Source organism: Dreissena polymorpha, chromosome 7, assembly GCF_020536995.1.
Source record: "Dreissena polymorpha isolate Duluth1 chromosome 7, UMN_Dpol_1.0, whole genome shotgun sequence".
Lineage (NCBI taxonomy): Eukaryota > Metazoa > Mollusca > Bivalvia > Myida > Dreissenidae > Dreissena > Dreissena polymorpha.
In genome coordinates this window covers 11,952,101-11,972,144 of record NC_068361.1, presented here as the reverse complement: position 1 = coordinate 11,972,144, position 20,044 = coordinate 11,952,101, and the positions used below count along the sequence as shown (strand labels likewise).

At 35.3% G+C, this 20,044-nt stretch overlaps 1 protein-coding gene across 1 annotated transcript; it reads left to right on the top strand.

Annotated features, from left to right (window-relative positions):
• The first annotated feature begins 682 nt into the window (after window positions 1-682).
• LOC127836825 (uncharacterized) lies at window positions 683-19,241 on the top strand. The gene is made up of 6 exons (XM_052363430.1): window positions 683-759; window positions 6,764-7,395; window positions 7,810-7,968; window positions 9,984-10,049; window positions 10,653-10,908; window positions 12,111-19,241. The coding sequence occupies exons 2-6, from the start codon at window positions 6,814-6,816 to the stop codon at window positions 15,626-15,628; spliced, it is 4,581 nt and encodes a 1,526-aa protein (XP_052219390.1). The 5' UTR covers window positions 683-759; window positions 6,764-6,813; the 3' UTR covers window positions 15,629-19,241.
• The last annotated feature ends 803 nt before the right edge of the window (window positions 19,242-20,044 follow it).

Sequence of the window (20,044 nt, the reverse complement as noted above, 5' to 3'; positions counted from 1 at the left end):
CCGGTTCTCGCCGGTCGACCGGCGTTAGGAAACCGGGATGGACCGGGGATCTACCGGCAATAGTGAGGCTTATTTCTTATTTGTTTGCCTCTGCCAGTAGATCTAGGTGTGTTTGCCATAAAGGTGAATAGCGTTCGTCTTGAAGGCTTATTGAGTTGTAAAACATATTTTACTGTCGATCGAATCTATAAAACAAAAAACGATGAAAATAGCATTTCATTATTACATAATAATGTAAGGTTTTCAAATCATTGGTAAATAATGTGAACTGCATCTGGCCAAAATGTCGATGACATAAAGATGATCGATATTTCAAAATTTGTAATTTACCGTGACGTCACCCGAAGCTATTAATACTGTAGCATATATCAGAATTCATCTTGAGAAAATATAACATTTTATTTTAAAATTTTATTAATTTCAATTTAATTTTATTAATTTCGAGTACCAATTATTGTTTGTTATTAAGTCTCATATCATGGGAAACAGAATTCAATTGATCTTTGCAAACTACGCAGATAAAATGTCCGATTCAAGGGCAAAATCGATTCAAGGTCGAGTTACATGAACATGAACCGTTACAAACTTCATTCATCTATTTATAGACTGCGAAGTTGATTTTCTTGGATTGGACCGTACCAATCTATTTATAGATTTGATGTATAGATCCGAAACGTTGAGAATTCGTTGTTGTGGCAGTTACCTTTGTAACTTATCGGTAATAAAATATGGACTGCGTTTTCAACGGATCTGGCGAGGGTAAGAGTTTTATAAACACTCACTAAACATACACTTTCATCTACTTCTTACTTGATTTAGTTTATGTGATGTCGTTGAATAACAGCTTGTTTTCTCTTATATATGAAAACAGGTAGATTCAAAGAGGATTGCGAATACATGTAGATAAGATACATCATAAACGAAATATATAAATAAATAGTTTTATAATAATTTAGAGCAAGAAATTGTTGTAAACTGTACATTTCCTTTTGAAACAGACAGCGTCATGCAAACATGGGTTCTATGTTATATGCGGCAAGCGTTGTGCCCGACCAGCCTACGCATTCGCACAGACAAATTACGAGCTGCGCTATCCTCTAATTAGATCGCGAACCATTCCGTGACCTGATAGCGGACAGCTCCTTACCAGACTGCGCGACTGGATTGCATATGGCAAAATACCCGTTTTGGCATGACGCGGCTCTTGTTAGTGTTTTGGAAACCCATTATTATGATCCGATAGTTTTCAATTTAGCCTTGGGAAAACCGGGATTTTCTATATTAAGCTCTTTAATCAGGATTTTCCAGTGATTATTTTCGGCATCTATGTTTCTTTGATCTTATTAGGTATTATTATTTTTATCTGGTCGGTCTTTATTTAGCAATGGGAAAACATAAATTTTTCTGTATTTAGTTCTTATTCGGAATTTCCAGTTTTTATTTTCAGTGCCACTATTTTTAGTATTAAGTTTTATTACGCAAATTAGTTAGACCTATCAGAGCATATATATTTGCTGGTGCTCCACGAAAAAATTCGTGTAATTACATGTTTCTATGATATATTATGATATTTAGTGTAATAATTACCATTTCATCAACACAGGTTTAGGTATTGACATAAAAGCTTCAATAAACCGCAACTGCATACCTTAATAAATATAAATAACGAACCATATTTAATAACATATCCATAACATACACATGGGCTGAACAGTTTATCGCTTCCTTTTCTTCATAAGATGCTAAGATCAGAAATTCATGTTATGAAGTGACTAATTGATTTGGGCTTTATAAGCGGCACGAATAAGAATGGCCGACGAGCTTAAGTCGATCATAACGTTTTTCACTCGATGAACTCATCTTTGCCTGCCAGTAAAAATAAATTGTTGTTTTTGATATACAAAGCTTAATATCAGTAATGAATATGCAATAGCTGTAACAAATTAATAAAGCTTATACTTACTTTTTTTATGCTCCCCGAAATAAAATTTCGGCGGAGCATATAGTTGCCAGTTTGTCATTCCTTACTTCCTTCCGTCACACTTTTGCTACCGTTTCTCATAGCACCTTCAATACTTTACCGATCTCTTTCATATTTGGCATGTAGGTACCTTGCATGGATCTCTACCTTTTGATGAGGTTTGAGGTCACTGGGGTCAAGGTCGCCGAGGCTAATAATAGATTTTTTTAGGTGGTTATTAAGACATAGATTCACAAAGCGCATAATCGGGGAGCATCCATCAGTTTCACTATTATTCTTGTTATTGTATAATTGTTGAAAACTCATATTTTACGTTTAATCGACTTGGATCCCGTGATTAGTGAATTATTCTAAAAGTACTGCGCTGTACTTATATTTATATTTATACTTATATTACCGTTTAGCTTGTGCACATGCATGGACGGATGAGCAAAGAATCACATATACTAATTTGAACGCCGAATGTCTTTGGTAGGTCATTTCTTGTTTATTTTGAACAAGATAACAGTTTAAGTCATCAATTTGCCCATTTAATAAGAAATCGAAACATCCGTGTTGATATATTTACTGGTTACGAATATTGCTCGGATATACCTTTTGCCTTTACACACTCCGTGATGATGGTTGCTTCAAATATCAGTTATGTGTTATATTATTTAAAGTCATTACTTTATTTTAGTCTACATGTTTGTCAGTCAACCATTCGTGGATGATCGTTCAGCTATGTAGAATATAACAGGGATTTGAATTAAATGAGAAAAATACAACAATGAATCATTCCTGAGCTGGCACGATTTTTCAAGTGAATGCATAAGCTACTGCTAACCCGTCAGGGAAGATAAGACTACATAGTTTGGGTGTTACCAATCAAGTAATTTGAGTGCGTGGTCTTTCACAACCTGTGAACAATGGGTTCGCCGTAATCGCAAGGTTTGCCAAATTTATATTTGAAATAATAAGCTTGACATGGTCAGGACACTTGTCAAATTGATATCTCGGCCATCTTCGCCAGTTTAATGCTGGCACAAGCGGCGATAATAAAAAAATTGGACACTAGGTCGAATTAAAGACAACTCAACTTGTGAACACTCAAAAAGTCATATTTAATTAATCTTTTTAAAAATTAACCAGAACCTTTAATCTAAAGATTAATGGGCCGAAATTGAACATTGTTCCGTTCCGTTAAAAAACGTGGCCGTCATTTTTTTGTCACTTGTTTTTATATGGATATTGTGAAATCTTTTGAACACTATAGAAGTCACATTTTTTTCCTATCTTCATGAATCGTACTCATAGCATTTGTCCAAATGATATCTCAACCTTATTCGAAATAGTTCCGATACATTCAAAAAACATGACCGCCAGGGGACGATACTGTTTTGCTTATGGTTTTAAAGTAAACTGTTGTAAACATTATAGAAGTCACATTTTGTGTTCTATCTTCGTGAAACTTTCTGAGGATATTTGTTCTTATGAATTTAAGCTGAATTAGTAAATGGTTCATGTCCGTTGACAAACGTGGCAAGACGGAGGCTTGGTCAGGTTTCCTTACTTGTTTATGCCCAAACGGCATTAAACAAAACATTTGTTTTAATGATGCCTCGTCCGAGTTTAAGAATGCTTCCGATAAAAAAGCAATGTCAGTTTCAAAAGCCACATGTGGTATACAAACATCATTTATGCTGGTTAAAACAGTTAAGTTCCTTTGTTTCTTATGCGACAGTGAACGATCGGCCCTTTTGTTCAGAGCTCGTATACGGCTTTTTTTTTTAGCTCACCTGAGCACAACGTGCTCATGGTGAGCTTTTGGGATCACTTTGTGTCCGTCGTGCGTCGTTTGTCGTGCGATTTCCGTCGTCAACAATTTGCCTTGTTAACACTCTAGAGGCCACATTTTTTGTCTGATCTTCATGAAATTAAGTCAAAAGATTTGTCCCAATGATATATTGGTCGAGTTCGAAACTGGATCATGTGAGATCAAAAACTAGGTCACTGGCCAAGTGGGTCAAATTAAAGAAAACGCTTGTTAACACTCTAGAAGTAACATTTATTGTCCAATCTTCATGAAACTAGGTCATAACATTTGTCTTAATGTTTTCTCAGCTGAGTTCAAAAATGGTTTCGCTAGGTTGAAAAACATGGCCGCAAGGGGGCAGGGCAGTTTTGCTTATATGGCTATAGTAAAATCTTGTTTACACTCTAGACGTCACATTTATGGTCCAATCTTCATTTAAATTGGTCAGAACATTTTTTCTTATGATAGCTCGGCCTGAGTTCGAAAATGATTCCGGTTCTTTTAAAAACATGGCCGCCAGGGGGCGGGGCAGTTTTCCGTATATGGCTTAAGTAAAACCTTGTAAACACTTTAGAAGTCACATTTATGGTCCAATCTTCATGTAAATTGCTCAGAACATTTGTTCTTATGATAGCTCGGCTGAGTTCGAAAATCGTTCCTGTTCTTGAAAAAACATGGCTGCCAGCGGGCGGCAGTTTTCTTTATATGGCTATAGTAAAACCTTTTTAACACTCTAGTTGTAACATTTATAGTCGGAGTCCAATCTATTCTCAATGAATATTTGTCCCAACGATATCTCAGCTGAGTTGGAAAATGGTTCCGGTCTGTTGAAAAACATGGCCGCCTGCGGGCGCGGCAGTTGTCCTTTTATGGCTATAGTGAAACCTTGTTACCACTCTAGAAGTCACATTTATATTCCAATCTACACGCAACTTGGTAAGAACATTTGTTCTTATGATAGCTTAGATCAGTTAGAAAATGGTTGCAGTCTGTTTATAAACATGGACGTCAGGGGGGCAGTTTTACTTATATGACTATAGTAAAAACATTTGTTCATATGATATATCAGCTGAGTTCCAAAATGGTTCCGGTTTGTTGAAAGACATTGACCGCCAGGGGGCGGGGCAGTTTTCATGTTATGGCTAAAGTAAAACCTTGTTAACACTCTAGAAGTGATATTTGTAGTCAAATCTTCATGAAACTTAGTCACAACATTTGTTTTTATGATATTTAGGCCGAGTTCATTAATGGTTACGGTCTGTTGAAAAATATGGCAGCCACGGGACGGGGTAGTTTTCCTTAAATGGCTTTATAGTGTAACCTTGTTTACACTCTACTTAGAGATTACCAATGTACACTGTGAATGAAATTTATGCATAATATGGTATTCATGATCGCCATGCAGTCATCTGAATATTAATTCTGCCGATAAGATATACAGTTAAATTGCCAAAAATGTATTTATTTATCTTTGTTCTTTCTGAAGAGGATTATTATGATGATGATTATGATTGGTTTGGAATGAAGTGCAACAAACATGTTTATGCCTGTTATATATGAAAACCCTTTATTAAATATTCTCAAAATTTCAAGTAGTAATATTGATTTCACAGAAAATTACTTAGAGGAGAAACAACTGTATATAACTTGAATTGTGTTTGACTTCCAATCATGAATGCAAAGCTGGTCAGGAATGCACTCTTATCCCTCCAGTTGAACCCATTCAGCCACCTGCTTATCAGCAACTAATTAATTCTCTATTGACTGTGCCTGAATTGTTCTGGTACAGTAGTATTCATTGACGCCTTTTGAAATGGTAATGTGATGAGGCTTGCAGCTAAAATGCCCGAAGTCCCTGGAAATACACCCTAGCTGGGAACTCACATCAAAGACCTTCAGACTGATGAGAGTGAAATACAAAGTGTTAAGGCACACAGTTCATCGATGAGGTCGATAGTTTTGGTGTGATTACCAAAGATATGTGTTTTAAATAGGGTTCATTGTTGTTTTAATTGGAAATATCATTGCAAGGTGAGTCTGGAAATAGTTCCAGTTTGTTTAAAAGCAAGTCACATTTTAGTTTAATCTTAATGAAACATGCTGAGAACATATGTTCCTATAATATCATGATTTGGTTTAAAAATTGTTCCGGTGCTCTGAAGAGCATGGTTTCGAGGGCGAGCAAATTTCTTCTTTTGAACCTTATGATAATATTTATGTTTCATTAAGTACTTTTATTATTATGAACTCCACCTTCCCAGAATAGTTAAGTTCTTTCGGGTATCAGGTGAGCGCCTAAGGGCCAATGGCCTTCTTGTTTTAACTTACTTGATTTGCAGATTCAAAAACGATAAAATGGTATTACCCCATATCGCGTTATATCTTAAGTATTGTGCATGTCCTTCCGTAAGTCCCGTTTATGTTTGCGCGCATGCTATTTAAAACATATGACACACGATCTTAAGACGGCGTGTCGAGCGCAATATTAAATAATGTCCGTATTTTAAAGGTAAATGTCATAATTGCTTGTGAAAACATAACTACGGGCAGAACTCTACATAATTTTATGTAGATTTAGAGGTAAATGACATGCCTACATGTAAAATATCAAATCGTGGCGTTTAACGGTTTTTAGAACTTCATTCCACAATTTAACCGCGTGTTTATTTGTATTTACAAAATATATTTTTATATTTGTCCAACCATGTGCCGCTGGCACATACGTGCCTGTTCAACGTGTATAGTAAATAATCAAACAAATGTTTTTGAAGAAATATACTAATCAACTTATATATTTTTTTATTTAGTTTTTATTTTCTATTTCATCCGAACTATATGCTACTCGTGCATGCAATATTTTTCTGTGCGAGTTTCTTTTAAGTGGAGCGAGTAGTAGCACTACAATAAAAGTTCACAATGTTGGTATTTTGGCATGTTTTGCATTTGTATTGCAAATGCTTACTTTTTCTGACTTTACTATTTTGCAGGATGAAGACCGCTTCTGAGATTGTGAAGAGTAAATATTTATGAAATAATAATGGCGAACTTGACAAGTATTTTGTCCGATCGGGAAACGGAGAATTGGTTTAAGGCATACCTTGCACTAAACATTACAAGATCCGGCCTGCAGGAATTTGTTGATAAAGAAATTAAAAATCTTCATAGAAACATATATCTGTCAACTCTGTCGATGCTTCATATGCCATCTACTGCGAGGTGCACAAGTTGTTTCACAGCAAATTTACTAAAATGTCCGACATCAGGTGTATGCAGTAGAAGAGGAGCACATTCTGCTTGTAAATCCATGCACAATACAACAGCCAAGCTGCCTCGGCCATGCCCTATGCGCTTATGTGATACAGTTCGTGATGAAATTATACAAGGACATCGATATGGGCGGCCAAGTTGGCGTAATACATCAGCTGAACATTGGGCAAGCAGTCATTGGGAAGTTGCAAAATGCTTTATGCCTCCAGATGGGTATAGTTCTGTGACTTGTGTTCAAAACACCGATTTCAATGGAATTATAAGTGTTATGCTGAACTGTAAACATTTTGACAACACCTTTTCATTTCCGGTAGCCACAACACCGACATTTGTTCCATGTATTTTGACAAAGGTAAATTATTTATAAATTGTTTTTGAAGATTTTAATTTATCATATGAGTTTTCAATTCACCGTTAATACTGTTACTGAAAAAACAACACCTTATTAATATCATTTGCATTCATCAACGCTACACTGCATGTATATACGTTATTAAATACTGAATGGTCATTAATTTGAATGATGACAGACTCAAAATTAGCATTAATAGATAAGTATATGAAAAACAACAAGTGAAAGAAACCGTTTAGTTACATATTCTTTAGTAGGTTTTATTCTACAACTGTCCTGAGGGTATTGGTTGTTTCTCCGACATTTTGAAACAGTTGAATTGGTATTTAAAGTATTTTATTACAACTGTATTGCTCATTTAAAAAATAATATATTCGATTAACTTATGTTAATATAAAGAATTCTCATTATCAGGCACGTGACATTGGTAGGCATGTTCGTCACAGCCCTGATTGTAAAATATCTGATGCCGGCCTTCAAGCTTGTTTGACGACCCTGATCACTTTACTTGGCGATTCTAGACATCTGTCACATGATAATTGTGCACAAGAAGCAATTTGGAAAATTATGGAGGTACTCAAAATTATTCACGTAAATTGTGTATATTATATTTTGGTCGAGGAATACGTAACGATATGTTTATATGATTGTTTATTATGCTTCTAAGTTGAATGTCGTAGGTTTCACTTGGCCCTCATTAAATTTCGCCTATCATACGACAGTCTTTGTAATAAAAACGGGAGCATACATGAAAACATATTCTTCCGAAAAATGCACGTGTAAACATAGATATGAAAAATTGCATGTTATTACGATCTGTAAAAGTGCTTTAGAATCTGTAATAAGGATCGACAAACGATTTTCTCGTGTATGAGGGCAGCTGTTTTTTGTGTTTTGTTCATGCGCCTGTCTTGTAACATAAACTTTATGATTTACAATATGCAAAGCATTTTCATTTATAAGTATTGTATTACATGTTATCAGTTTTAGAATATTATATAGAGGTACAGGTTACTCATTCGCATTCAATCGCGGTCTTATTAGTGCTACCATCGCAAGCACTGACGCTTCCGAATACATTCGGTCGTATGTTGTATAGTTAGTTATAACGACGAGTTTTACAATACCATACTCTACAACGACCCGCTACCTGTTTTTTGTTTATAGAGAAGTAAATTAAAGTAGGTGGTTTTGCAAACAACCGCAGGCGGAACCTCGGGTTGTCGACGACTTCCGGTAATGCCAAGAAATATGTTAGTACAATGAACGTTGTTGAAGGCGCAATCTTGTTTTAAAACAAAACAAGTAATAATCTCTGCATTATTCAACACAGTAAATTCACATTAGTCGCAATATGGTTGCATTTATTTTCACATAAAATGTGTAGGTTTGGTACTTTGGAATTTATTTTGCATAATAGCTTCCCTGTTTATAAATCTAAATGTGATGCCACGTTGATTATTCACTTTATGTTTAGGAATGAAACCTACGTAATGATACATTTTTCTTTACTAGTTCAATTTCAAACGCAATGATTGTGAACACTCCAGCGACCACATTTTCATGTGTTCATGAAAATTTGTTAGAATGTTTGTCATCATGATATTTCGAATGCGAAACAGGGTAACGTGGGTTCAGAAACTACGTTTCTAGGTCAAATTAATGAAAAACACTTGTGAGCATTCTAGAGAGTAGAGGTCACATTTACTGCCCAATCTAAATTAATCTTATTCAGAAAATTTATTCTAATGATATTTTTGCTACGTTTAAACGTGATCAGTTGGAGTAAAAAACAAGGTTACTAGGGCAAATGCAAGAAAAATACCATGAACATTCCAGAGGACACATGAAACTTGCTTAGAACGTATTTCTAATTTTATCTCAACCATCTTCAAAATGTGAACACCTGGAGTCATAAACTAGATCACTAGGTCGAATTTAAGAACAGGCTTGTAAACATTATAGATGCCACATGTGTTGCCAAGTCTTAACGAATTCGGTCAAAACATTTTTCTAAATAACAGCTCGAGTGAGTTTAAAACAGGGTCACGCGGTGTCATAAAATTGGTCATTTTGTTGAATTAAAGAATACCTTTTTGCATACTCTTGAAGCCTAATGTATTGGCCAATATTCGTGAAACTTGGTCTCAATGATTTTTCAAGGATTTTTCAACCGAGTGAGATATGATGCAACGTGACTAACCTGAGGCGGGAAGGTTTCCTTATCGGCGTTAAGTAAAACCATTCAATCCTCTAGAAATCACGTGTATGAAACATCCTTAGAATAAAAACAAATCTGTTCTTATATCTGGACTGAGTTTAAAATGATTCTGGTTCCTTAAAGCATGGCTGGCTGGTATTGGGTAGTTTTATTGTGAAACCTTGTGTCGTAAGTGAGCGCCTAAGGGCCTTTAGCACTGTTGTTTGATATTAGTGACGAAACTTTTGTATGGTGCTATTATGTATATTAATAGGATAATGTCAGTTGTAGATTTGTGTACGTTTGTCTCAACAAAAAAACGTTTATTATTTATAAGCAATACTGTTATAATCGTTTTAATATGAAACTGTTTTATTTGTTTAAACAGCTCAAAAATCAGACAGATCTACAGATATCTACATTTGAGAAAATCGCACATGAAATTGCGAAGGAGGTAATACAGGAAATTATCAGCAATTCAATAGAAGTGTGTAGCCTAAATATTGATTATCAAAGGACATAATACGAACGCGGCGTGATTTATCCATAGCTCTGCATTATTCAACACATTAAAATCACATTCGTTGTAGAATTGTGTTATTTATGTTCACATAAAATGTGTACGTTTGGTAATTTGGCTTTTATTTTGCATGTTTTATAATAATAGCTCTCCTGTATAAAAAGATATAGTTGCTGTCACGTTGATTATTCACTTAGTGTTTAGAAATGAAGCCTACGTCACAACAATTTCTTTACATTAGTTCATTTTTAAAGACAGTGTTTGTGAACACCCTATAGAGATCACATTTTCTGACAAAGTTTCATAAAACTGTGCTAGAATGTTTGTCTTCATGATATGTCGAACGATTTCGAAACAGGGTCACGTGGGGTTAGAAACTACGTTTCTTGGTCAAATTAATGAAAACTCTTTTGAACACTCTCGAGGTCACATTTACTGCCCAGTCTTAGTTAATCGTGTTTAGAACATTTATCCCATTGATATTTTAACTGAGTTTGAAAATAGTTTTATTATGAAAATGCTTTTATTTGTTTAAAGATATCTACAACAGGCGAAATGGTACTCAAAAGTGTTTTGTCAAAAGCGGAAGAGATAATTCAGAAAGTAATCAGCAATAAAACAGAAGTGTTTAGCCGAAATATTGATTATCAAAGGACAGAACACAAACGCGGCGTGATTTATCCAAATGCTACTAAAAACAATGATATACAGCCCATACAACAAACAAACAAAAGTGATGGTGAACAACCTAAACACAGTTTGCGGGATTCGAGCTACGAATGCGATGTCGAAGGTATATATAAAAATATTATTGTCATTTTTTAGTTACATAAGTGCACATTTAAGTACTTCTTAAATATTAAAAAAGTATGGTTATTAGATTATAGAATGGCGGGCGGTTAGTCTTCGGACGGCTGATGCAAATATTTACCTACAAGGAAAATGAAACTCTGGATATACATGTACCAAGCATTCGTGGAGACATAGCGTATGATTGCAATTTAGGCTTGTCAGCTCTAGGTCCAGATCATCGTTACTAGCCAAATAGATAAACATGAGTTATTATGATGTATTGTGCTAAAAGTATGTTTGCTAATGCAGCCTACATGCAAATATAGTGTGAGATTGCATATACGCAAGCCTAGAGCATTGTAACGATACTTCAATGCACATAATTCGGCTCAATAGCGGCTAAATAACGTTACATTAGCGTCTAAATAACGTTGGTTAAATGGTGGTATGGTGATGACATTTTGTGCGTTATAAGCATACATTCAGATTTAGCTTTGGGTTGCACAGTCCATTCGATTAATTTAAAGTTAAAGTCTGGTTTTGTGACATGACCACGTTAGCTCTTTATGTTGAATATATTTTTTAATTGATCTATTCCAAACACAAAAGTAACATGTACGTCAATTATGTTTTAAATAACTTATATTTATACTATTTCAGTCGTATATACTACCACATATTTCTGCAACTTAATTGTAACCCTTAAGATATGTCTTTCCTTAAAAAACAATAGCATTGGCACAAACAAACACACAAATGGAATCGACGGGAATAAATCTGAAAAGTATATCTTTAAAATTGATGATGAATATGTCACTGTTAAATAATTATTCAGTGGTCGTTATAAATTTTGAAATTAACAATAGTCATACAATAAAACTTTTTTCGACGCAGTAATTGGCTCAATTGTAATCGAAGTCACCATTGCTCCGATCTTCGTCGCCACATAAAACTTCAACACCTTTGTGTGAACCAAACTGACGCTTTTGTTTCTCTTAGACTGTTATAAATAACATAAATGCTAACATTTTAATTGAACTTGAGTCGTACTTTTTGCCTTCTCTAGTTAACTTGGATATCAGGCAGTTGTAGCAAATTATAACGTTTTTAACATAATACTGCTTAAATAGGATGCATAATTCTTTAATTTTTCATTTAATATGTTCGTTTGATATATCGTATATGTTTGTGTTTTTGATTTAGATTTTCTTCGAAGGTTGAAAGAGTTTTACTGCAACACTTTTATGTACATGCCGATATCACCGTTAACCCCAAGCTGTAACAAGAATGTTATGGACGCCTATGTCGATCCGCTTATTCACAGCATAGAAACGAACAAGTTTGGAGAAAAAACCAAGCGTTCTCAAGTACTTCTATACAAAGATATATTTTACAACAAAGACACAATAAATCGTCGCATAGTTTTACAAGGTGAAGCTGGTATGGGTAAATCGACGTTTGCTGCTAAATTAGTTTTAGACTGGTGCAATCTTAGCCATTCGTCTTCGCCTACCGGACAAAGTACTACATTTAAGGATACAGAAACTTTGCGGCAATATAAGTTCGTTTTTCTTGTACAATTAAGGGATTCGTTTGAGCGTGATATAATGAAGATGATTAAAAGTCAAATCATTCATATGATTTATAGAGGGGATGAAAGAGACAAAGCTTACATACTTATTCATCTCTTTTTTGAAAGAGAACGTTGTTTGGTGTTAGAAGATGGTCTTGACGAGTGGATTGTTAAAGATTCAACAGTCGCAGTGTCATTTCTAAGATTTGCCAACCAGTCTACAGTATTAATTACAACACGTCCGTGGAAACTTACTGACGAACGTATCAAATGCTGCCATATCGACAATATATTTGAAATAGAAGGAATCAGTGATCCTTTTGAGATGAGTCGATTGTCGCTTTGTGGTATGGTTGATACAACAGAAGTGGAATATAAATTGCAGCTATTCAAAGAATTCGTCCACACTCACGAAATTTACGACTTAATATCTTCACCGGCAACACTAAGTTGTTTATTATGTGTTTGGATAGACGGCTTTGATGAGGTAAAATCATTGTGCGGACTGTACAGTATTCTTATTGATGTCTTCATGAAAAAAGTAAATGGGCGTCAGGATTATTTTCAACAATCTCCGGTGAGTTGCTTCAGTGTTTCGAGATACATAAAACCCGAAAATGTGTTTGTTCAAGCGCTTTCAAAAGCAGCATTTTTCATTTTGTTTTCATCTGAACGGGAATCTTCACTGTATTTTGACCAACGCACTTTGTTCAATTACATCTCAGAACAGGATTTGCATTTTGCACTGAAAAGCGGTATTTTATCGTCAAGACGAAAACATGAGGTCATACCTAGTGTACATTTGATGTCATTTGTGCATAAAAGCCTACAAGAATTTCTAGCAGCATTATATGTAGCAACGAATGTGGCTGTGATGGATGACTGTGTTGGTAGGTATTTACAAGTTTTTCCTGATGGTCTATTGGGAAAATCGACGTTTTTCGTATTTTTGTGTGGATTAAACATGCAATCTGCAAATAGATTGTCGTGTTTAATAGATGATATACTCGATCCTCAATACTATAACGCATTCCAACGCATCGTGATTTCTGGCTTTAAAGAGGCAAAAGCCAACAGAATGACTGATAGTGATATAAATCTAAAGCTAAGTCGTTTCAATATAGATACCGATTGCTTCGAAGATTATTGTATCTTAAAACAACTGTGTATCTTAAACAGCCATGATGTTCGCGAATTGCGTTTAAATGCAACGCATACAAGGGAGATGCATTCATCCAGTCATAAGAATGAATCCCATATCGATCTATCTTTATTTCAATTAGCATCGCTTTATAATATAGAAACTTTAGTCATTGGTGCATCAGTGACAGTGTTACCAAATGAGTTTACAGAGCTTCACAAGTTAAAACATCTTACACTAAAATGTAGATGTGAAGGATTAGACTTGTCATCGTGTCGCAGTTTAGAAACGGTTGAAATCAGTTCAAAAATGTTATTTCCAGCTGATGCTCTGAAAGTGCTGTATGAACTGAAATCTTTAACATTACATTGCATGTGTTTAGGGTTAGACTTGTCAACGATCACCAGTTTAGAAACAATAAATATCAGTGGACAAGTGGTGTTGGTACCAAATTCACTTAGACGTCTTGACAAGCTGAAAAATCTCACACTCAATTGCGTGTGTGAAGGGTTAGACTTGTCATCGTGTTACAGCCTGGAGACTATAGATATCCGTGGGCAAATGGTGATACTACCAAATTCACTTGGACGTCTTGAGAAGTTGAAAAATATCAAACTCGATTGCGTGTATGAAGGATTAGACTTTTCATCGTGTTACAGCCTGGAGACAATAGATATCAGTGAGCAAGTGGTAATACTACCAAATTCACTTAGATGTCTTGACAAGTTAAAAACTATCAAACTCGAGTGTCTGTATGAAGGGTGGTTAGACTTGTCATCGTGTTACAGCCTGGAGACAATAGATATAAGTGGACAAATGGTAATACTACCAAATTCACTTAGATGTCTTGACAAGCTGAAAACTATCACACTCGATTGCTTGTGTGACGGGTTAGACTTATCATCGTGCCACAGCCTGGAAACAATAGATATCAGTGGGCAAGTGGTGTTGCTACCAAATGCAATTGCAGGTCTTGATAAGCTGAAAACAATTACTCTCGATTGCCTGTGTGACGGGTTAGACTTGTCAGCGTGTTACACATTAGAGACAATAGATATCCGTGGGCAAGTGGTAATACTACCAAATGCAATGGCAGGTCTTTACAAGCTGAAAACTATCACACTCGATTGCAGGTGTGACGGGTTAGACTTGGCTTCGTGTCACAGCCTTGAAACAATAGATATCGGTGGGCAAGTGATCTTGGTACCAAATTCACTTAACGGTCTTGACAAGCTGAAGAAGATCACGTTAGAAAGCAGATATGAATGGTTTGACTTTTCAGTGTTCACCAACTTAGATACATTAGAACTTGGTGGTGAAGGAAACAAGATACATACTGCGCTGACAGGGCTAAAAAAGCTAACGAATCTAAAACTATTTTGCAGATGTGATCTGTTAGACTTTTCAACATGTCGTTATCTACAATCAATAGATATTCGTGGACCTATTTGCTTAATTCCTTATGCATTGGAATTGTTTGACATGTTGATATGCCTGAAACTAGATTGTGCTTGTGATAAATTGGATTTATCGCAGTGTGTTAATCTAGAAACAGTTCATATAACTGGGCAGGCGATCATGGTATTAAATCCACTGAAAGGCCTTGAAAGACTGAAGTTGCTTACCTTAAATTGTATGTGTGATGGTCTGGACCTGTCATCCTGTATTAATCTAGAAACTGTCGATATAAGTGGCAATATTACTCTGTTACCGAATGGACTGCCTGTGAAATCAAAATTGAAATGTTTAATATTAGATTGCACCTGCAAAGAGTTGGACCTGTCATCTTGTCAAAACCTAGAAACAATATCTATCTTTGGCAATATCAAACTGTTACCAAAAGCACTAAGTGAGCTAAAGAAGCTGATCAATCTTACAATACATTGCAAATGTGATGGGTTAGATTTGTCATCGTTTCAACATTTAGAAACATTAGATATTGGTAGATCAGTGACATTGTTACCAGAAGTAGATAGTAAGTTATTTAAGCTGAACATTGACAAATAGGGTCGTATATAGGGGATGCGTTACTAGTATCGCTGACTATGCATGTTTGTAAATATGTTAGAGAGATCAATGCTACGCTATATGAAATTTTAACTCATGTTGTTATACCCCCACAATCAAGGTTTAGGGGGTATATAGGAGTGAGCTTGTCTGTCGGTCGGTCGGTCTGTCGGTCGGTCCGTATTAAGTGTCCGCTCTCTAATGCAAGTAGTTTTCATCCGATATTTACCAAACTTGGTCAGATGTTGTATCTAGATAATGTCTAGGTCAAGTTATAATATAGGTCATGTCGGGTTAAAAACTAGGTCACTGAGTCACTAAGTGCGTGTTAAACATTGAGCATGTTGTCCGCTCTCTAATTCAAGTAGTTTTCATCCCATCTTCACCAAACTTGGTCAGATGTTGTATCTAGATGATGTCTAGGTCAAGATCGAACATGGGTCATGCCGGGTTTAAAACTAGGTCACTGGGTCACTAAGTGCGTTTTAAACATAGCGCATGGTGTCCGTTCTCTAATTCAAGTAGTTTTCATCCGATCTTCACCGCACTTGGTCAGAAGTTGTATCTAGATGATGTGTAGGTCAAGTTCGAACATGGGCCATGCCGGGTCAAAAACTAGGTCACAGGGTCACTTAGTGCATTAACAAAATTGAACATGGTGTCCGCTGTTTGTTTTGAAGACAACATGCAAACTATTCCGTGCCAATGCGGCATGTGGGGGTATTCGTCACGTCTGTGACAAAGCTCTTGTTAAAGTAGGTATCTACGATATATTTAATTTTAATTGAATATGAAGTACATGTATATATTTGCTTAGACTTGGTGGATTGTTCCTACTTTTATAATCTTCTATATAACATTTTTCAAAATCTACCTCTTGATGTCTTATATCTCGACTTCTCAAATAGTTTTTTATCTTTATTCATCGTTCGTCGGCGTATGCGAATTGTTTTTTGTAAGGTTAGCCTACAGCAATTCTGTTAGTATGTCACTTCAACATTAATTAATAGAATAAGTGTCTTCATATATTGACACTGACCAAGGCCTATAATTATAATATGCATTAAAGCAGAATTATGTTTCTCTGTGTACTGCCCTGATTTAATATGTTTAAATCAGTGTCAATTTCAAACATGATTTAAGGATTAAACAATATCGTATAGCACTATACATGTAGAAAGACATAAGGGTTAAACAACACAGAAAAAAATAGTGTATTCTGCTTTCAGATATTTATACCTATGTTAAAAAGTATATTTAAAGATATTTAATGGTGTGTTCATTAATTGAGCAGACAATGCGCCCAGCGAGTTTAAAAAATATGTACCGGTATATTATTTTGTGTTGTCGCGATTAATTCATTAAGTTTAATTCTATTATTAAAAATATTACAAAAGCATCTATAAGTGGTGTTGTTTTTAGCTCACCTGAGCACAGCGTGCTCATGGTGTGCTTTTGTAATCGCCTTTTTTACGTCGTCCGTTGTGTGCTGTGCGGCGTCAACATTTGCCTTGTTAACTCTCTAGAGGCCACATTTATTTCCATTCTTCGTGAAATTGGTCAGAAGATTGGTCTCAATGATATCCTGGATGAATTCGAAAATGGTTACGTTTGCTTGAAAAACATGACTGCCAAGGGGCGGGGCATTTTTCTTTATATGGCTATATATGGCTATAGTAAACTCTTGTTAACACTCTAGAGGCCACATTTTTTGCCTGATCTTCATGAAACTTGGTCAGAAGATTCATCCTAATTATATCATGGGCGAGATCGAAAATGATGCCGGTTGGTTGAAAAACATTGCCGCCAGGGGGCGGGGCAATTTCGTTATTGGGCTTTAGTAAAACATTGTTAACACTCTAGAGGCCACATTAATTTTCCGATCTTCATGAAACTTGCTCAGAAGATTTGTCCCTATGATATCTTGGATAAGTTATAAAATGGTAACCTTTGCTGAAAAAACATGGCTGCCGATGGGCGGGGCATTTTTCCTAATATGGCTTTTTATGGCGATAGTAAAATCTTGTTAACACACTAGAGGCAACATGTATTGTCCAAGCTTCATGAAAATTAGTCAAAAGATTCATCCCAATAGTATGTTGGACGAGTTCGAAAATGATGCCGGTTGGTTGAACAACATGGCCGCCAGGGAGCGGGGCATTTTTACTTATATGTATAGTAAAACCTTGTTAACACTCTAGAGGCCACATTTATTGTCCGATCTTCATGAAACTTGGTCAGAAGATTTGTCATAATAATATTGGATGATTTCGAAAATTGTTTTGGTTTCTTTAAAAACATGGCTCCCAGGGGGCGGGGAATTTTTCCCTATAAGGCTATATATGGCTTTTGTAAAACCTTGTTAACACTCTAGAGGCCACATTTATTGTCCAATCTTCATGAAATATGGTCAGAAGATTTGTCTTATTGATATCTTGGATGAGTTCGAAATATTTACGTTTGCTTGAAAAACATGGCTGCCACGGGGCGGGGCATTTTTCCTTATATGGCTATAGTAAAATCTTGTTAACACACTAGAGGCCACATTTATAGTCCGATCTTCATGAAACGCGGTCAGAAGATTCATCCCAATAATATCTTGGACGAGTTCAAAAATGATGCCGGTTGGTTGAATAACATGGCCACCACGGGGGCGAGGCATTTTTCCTTATATGGCTATTGTAAAACCTTGTTAACACTCTAGAGGTCACATTTATTTTCCGATCATCATGAAACTTGGTAAGAAGATTTGTCCAATGATATCTTGGATGATTTCAAAAATAGTTTTGGTTGCTTTAAAAACATGGCCACCAGGGGCGGGGCATTTTTCCTTATATGGCTATGTATGGCTATAGTAACACCTTGTTAACACTCTCGAGGCCACATCCATTGTCCAATCTTCATGAAATATGGTCAGAAGATTGGTCTCAATGATATCTTGGATGAGTTCGAAAATAATTATGTCTGCTTGAAAAGCATGGCTTCCAATCAGCGGGGCCTTTTTGCCTTATATGGCTATAATAAAAATCTTGTTAACACTCTAGAGGCCACATTTACTGTCCGATCTTCATGAAACTTGGTCAGAAGATTTTCCCTAAAAATATCTTTTTATCTCAGGTGAGCGACTTTGGGCCTTTCAGGCCCTCTTGTTTCCTGTTTGCTTTTAAAGATATAATATTTAGCCAATTAAAATACGAAGTGTATAACATGGGCATTGTTGGAATCAGCTATGGTCAAATTGCAGAATGATATAGTTGCAAAGTTTAGTTCAATGTTTCTAACCTTTCTAACTTGTTGTTAGTAAAGATTTGTTTTATATCCATCCAACACTTGAATAAAATGACAATCCCAGAATACGTGAATATTCGTTTGATTGCATATAACAAAACTCAAATAATGTTGACGAAACGAGATTGCATTTATGGAGGTATTGTTTGGTAAAATGTGCATGAGGTATTTTTATGGAGAGTTTTTTAAGTTTGATGTCAAAAGTTAATTTGATTGGTTGGCTTAAGATGATTCTTTGGTTAATATCAGCGTGACATTCCATTTATAAAATAGTTTTAAACCTTCTGGTTTGTGTTTTCGTAAAAAAAGTGATTTATAAACTAGTTTGCAGGCTTTCGTATGTTCTGATATTTTGTTATGGATGTATTGCGGTGTAGTAAAAATATTATCGCTTTCTTTTAATTATTTTTCCATTCAACATGTATGCTTTTGACAATTGTTTAAAGTCTGATTTATCTGTTTCATAAATTAATATTTTCCTTAAATCATATATATGTTCAATATATTGAATACCTCTTTCGAACCATGTTTTAATAATGACGGGTTGTTTCCTTTTTTTAAGAATTATTCCTGATAAGATGTTTTTGTACATGTATTTAATCTTTATCCAAAGAAATACAGAGCCATTCGAACAGACTGTTTTTTAAGAACTCGGATTTTATGTTAAGGTGTTTTACTTCTTTTTCATGATAATTTGATTTTAACATCAACGTTACTTAGCATATTGGTATATATTGAAATCAGTTTGAATCGGGTTGAAATATATATATATATTTTTTCCAACTGGCTTTGGCGATTTTAAGAATAGGTCAATATCTTACATTTTTAAACCACCTTCGGCATAATATTGTATGATTCGCTTTCTGATAATTGTATATGTTTTTTCGTCCCACAGAAATGTGTAATATAGCGATTTTTTTAAAAATTTTTTTTTGGGGGGGGGGTATGTCTTGAGATGCATTTGGTAAAACTGTTAATGGATATTGACATATACGCTTGGGTATTGCAAAAACTTGTCAAATTGTAATTGTTCCAATGAGCGATAGCTTCCACCGCTTCCATTTATTTAAACACGTTTCTAAAGCATTTTTTTTCAGAAATGTTTAATGACATTATTTCTTATTGGTC

Coding starts and splice junctions, on each gene's coding strand:
- LOC127836825 (XM_052363430.1), top strand. CDS start 6,814: ATGGCGAACTTGACAAGTATTTTGTCCGATCGGGAAACGGAGAATTGG. Junction 7,396..7,809: donor TTCCATGTATTTTGACAAAG/GTAAATTATTTA, acceptor TCTCATTATCAG/GCACGTGACATTGGTAGGCA. Junction 7,969..9,983: donor CAATTTGGAAAATTATGGAG/GTACTCAAAATT, acceptor TTGTTTAAACAG/CTCAAAAATCAGACAGATCT.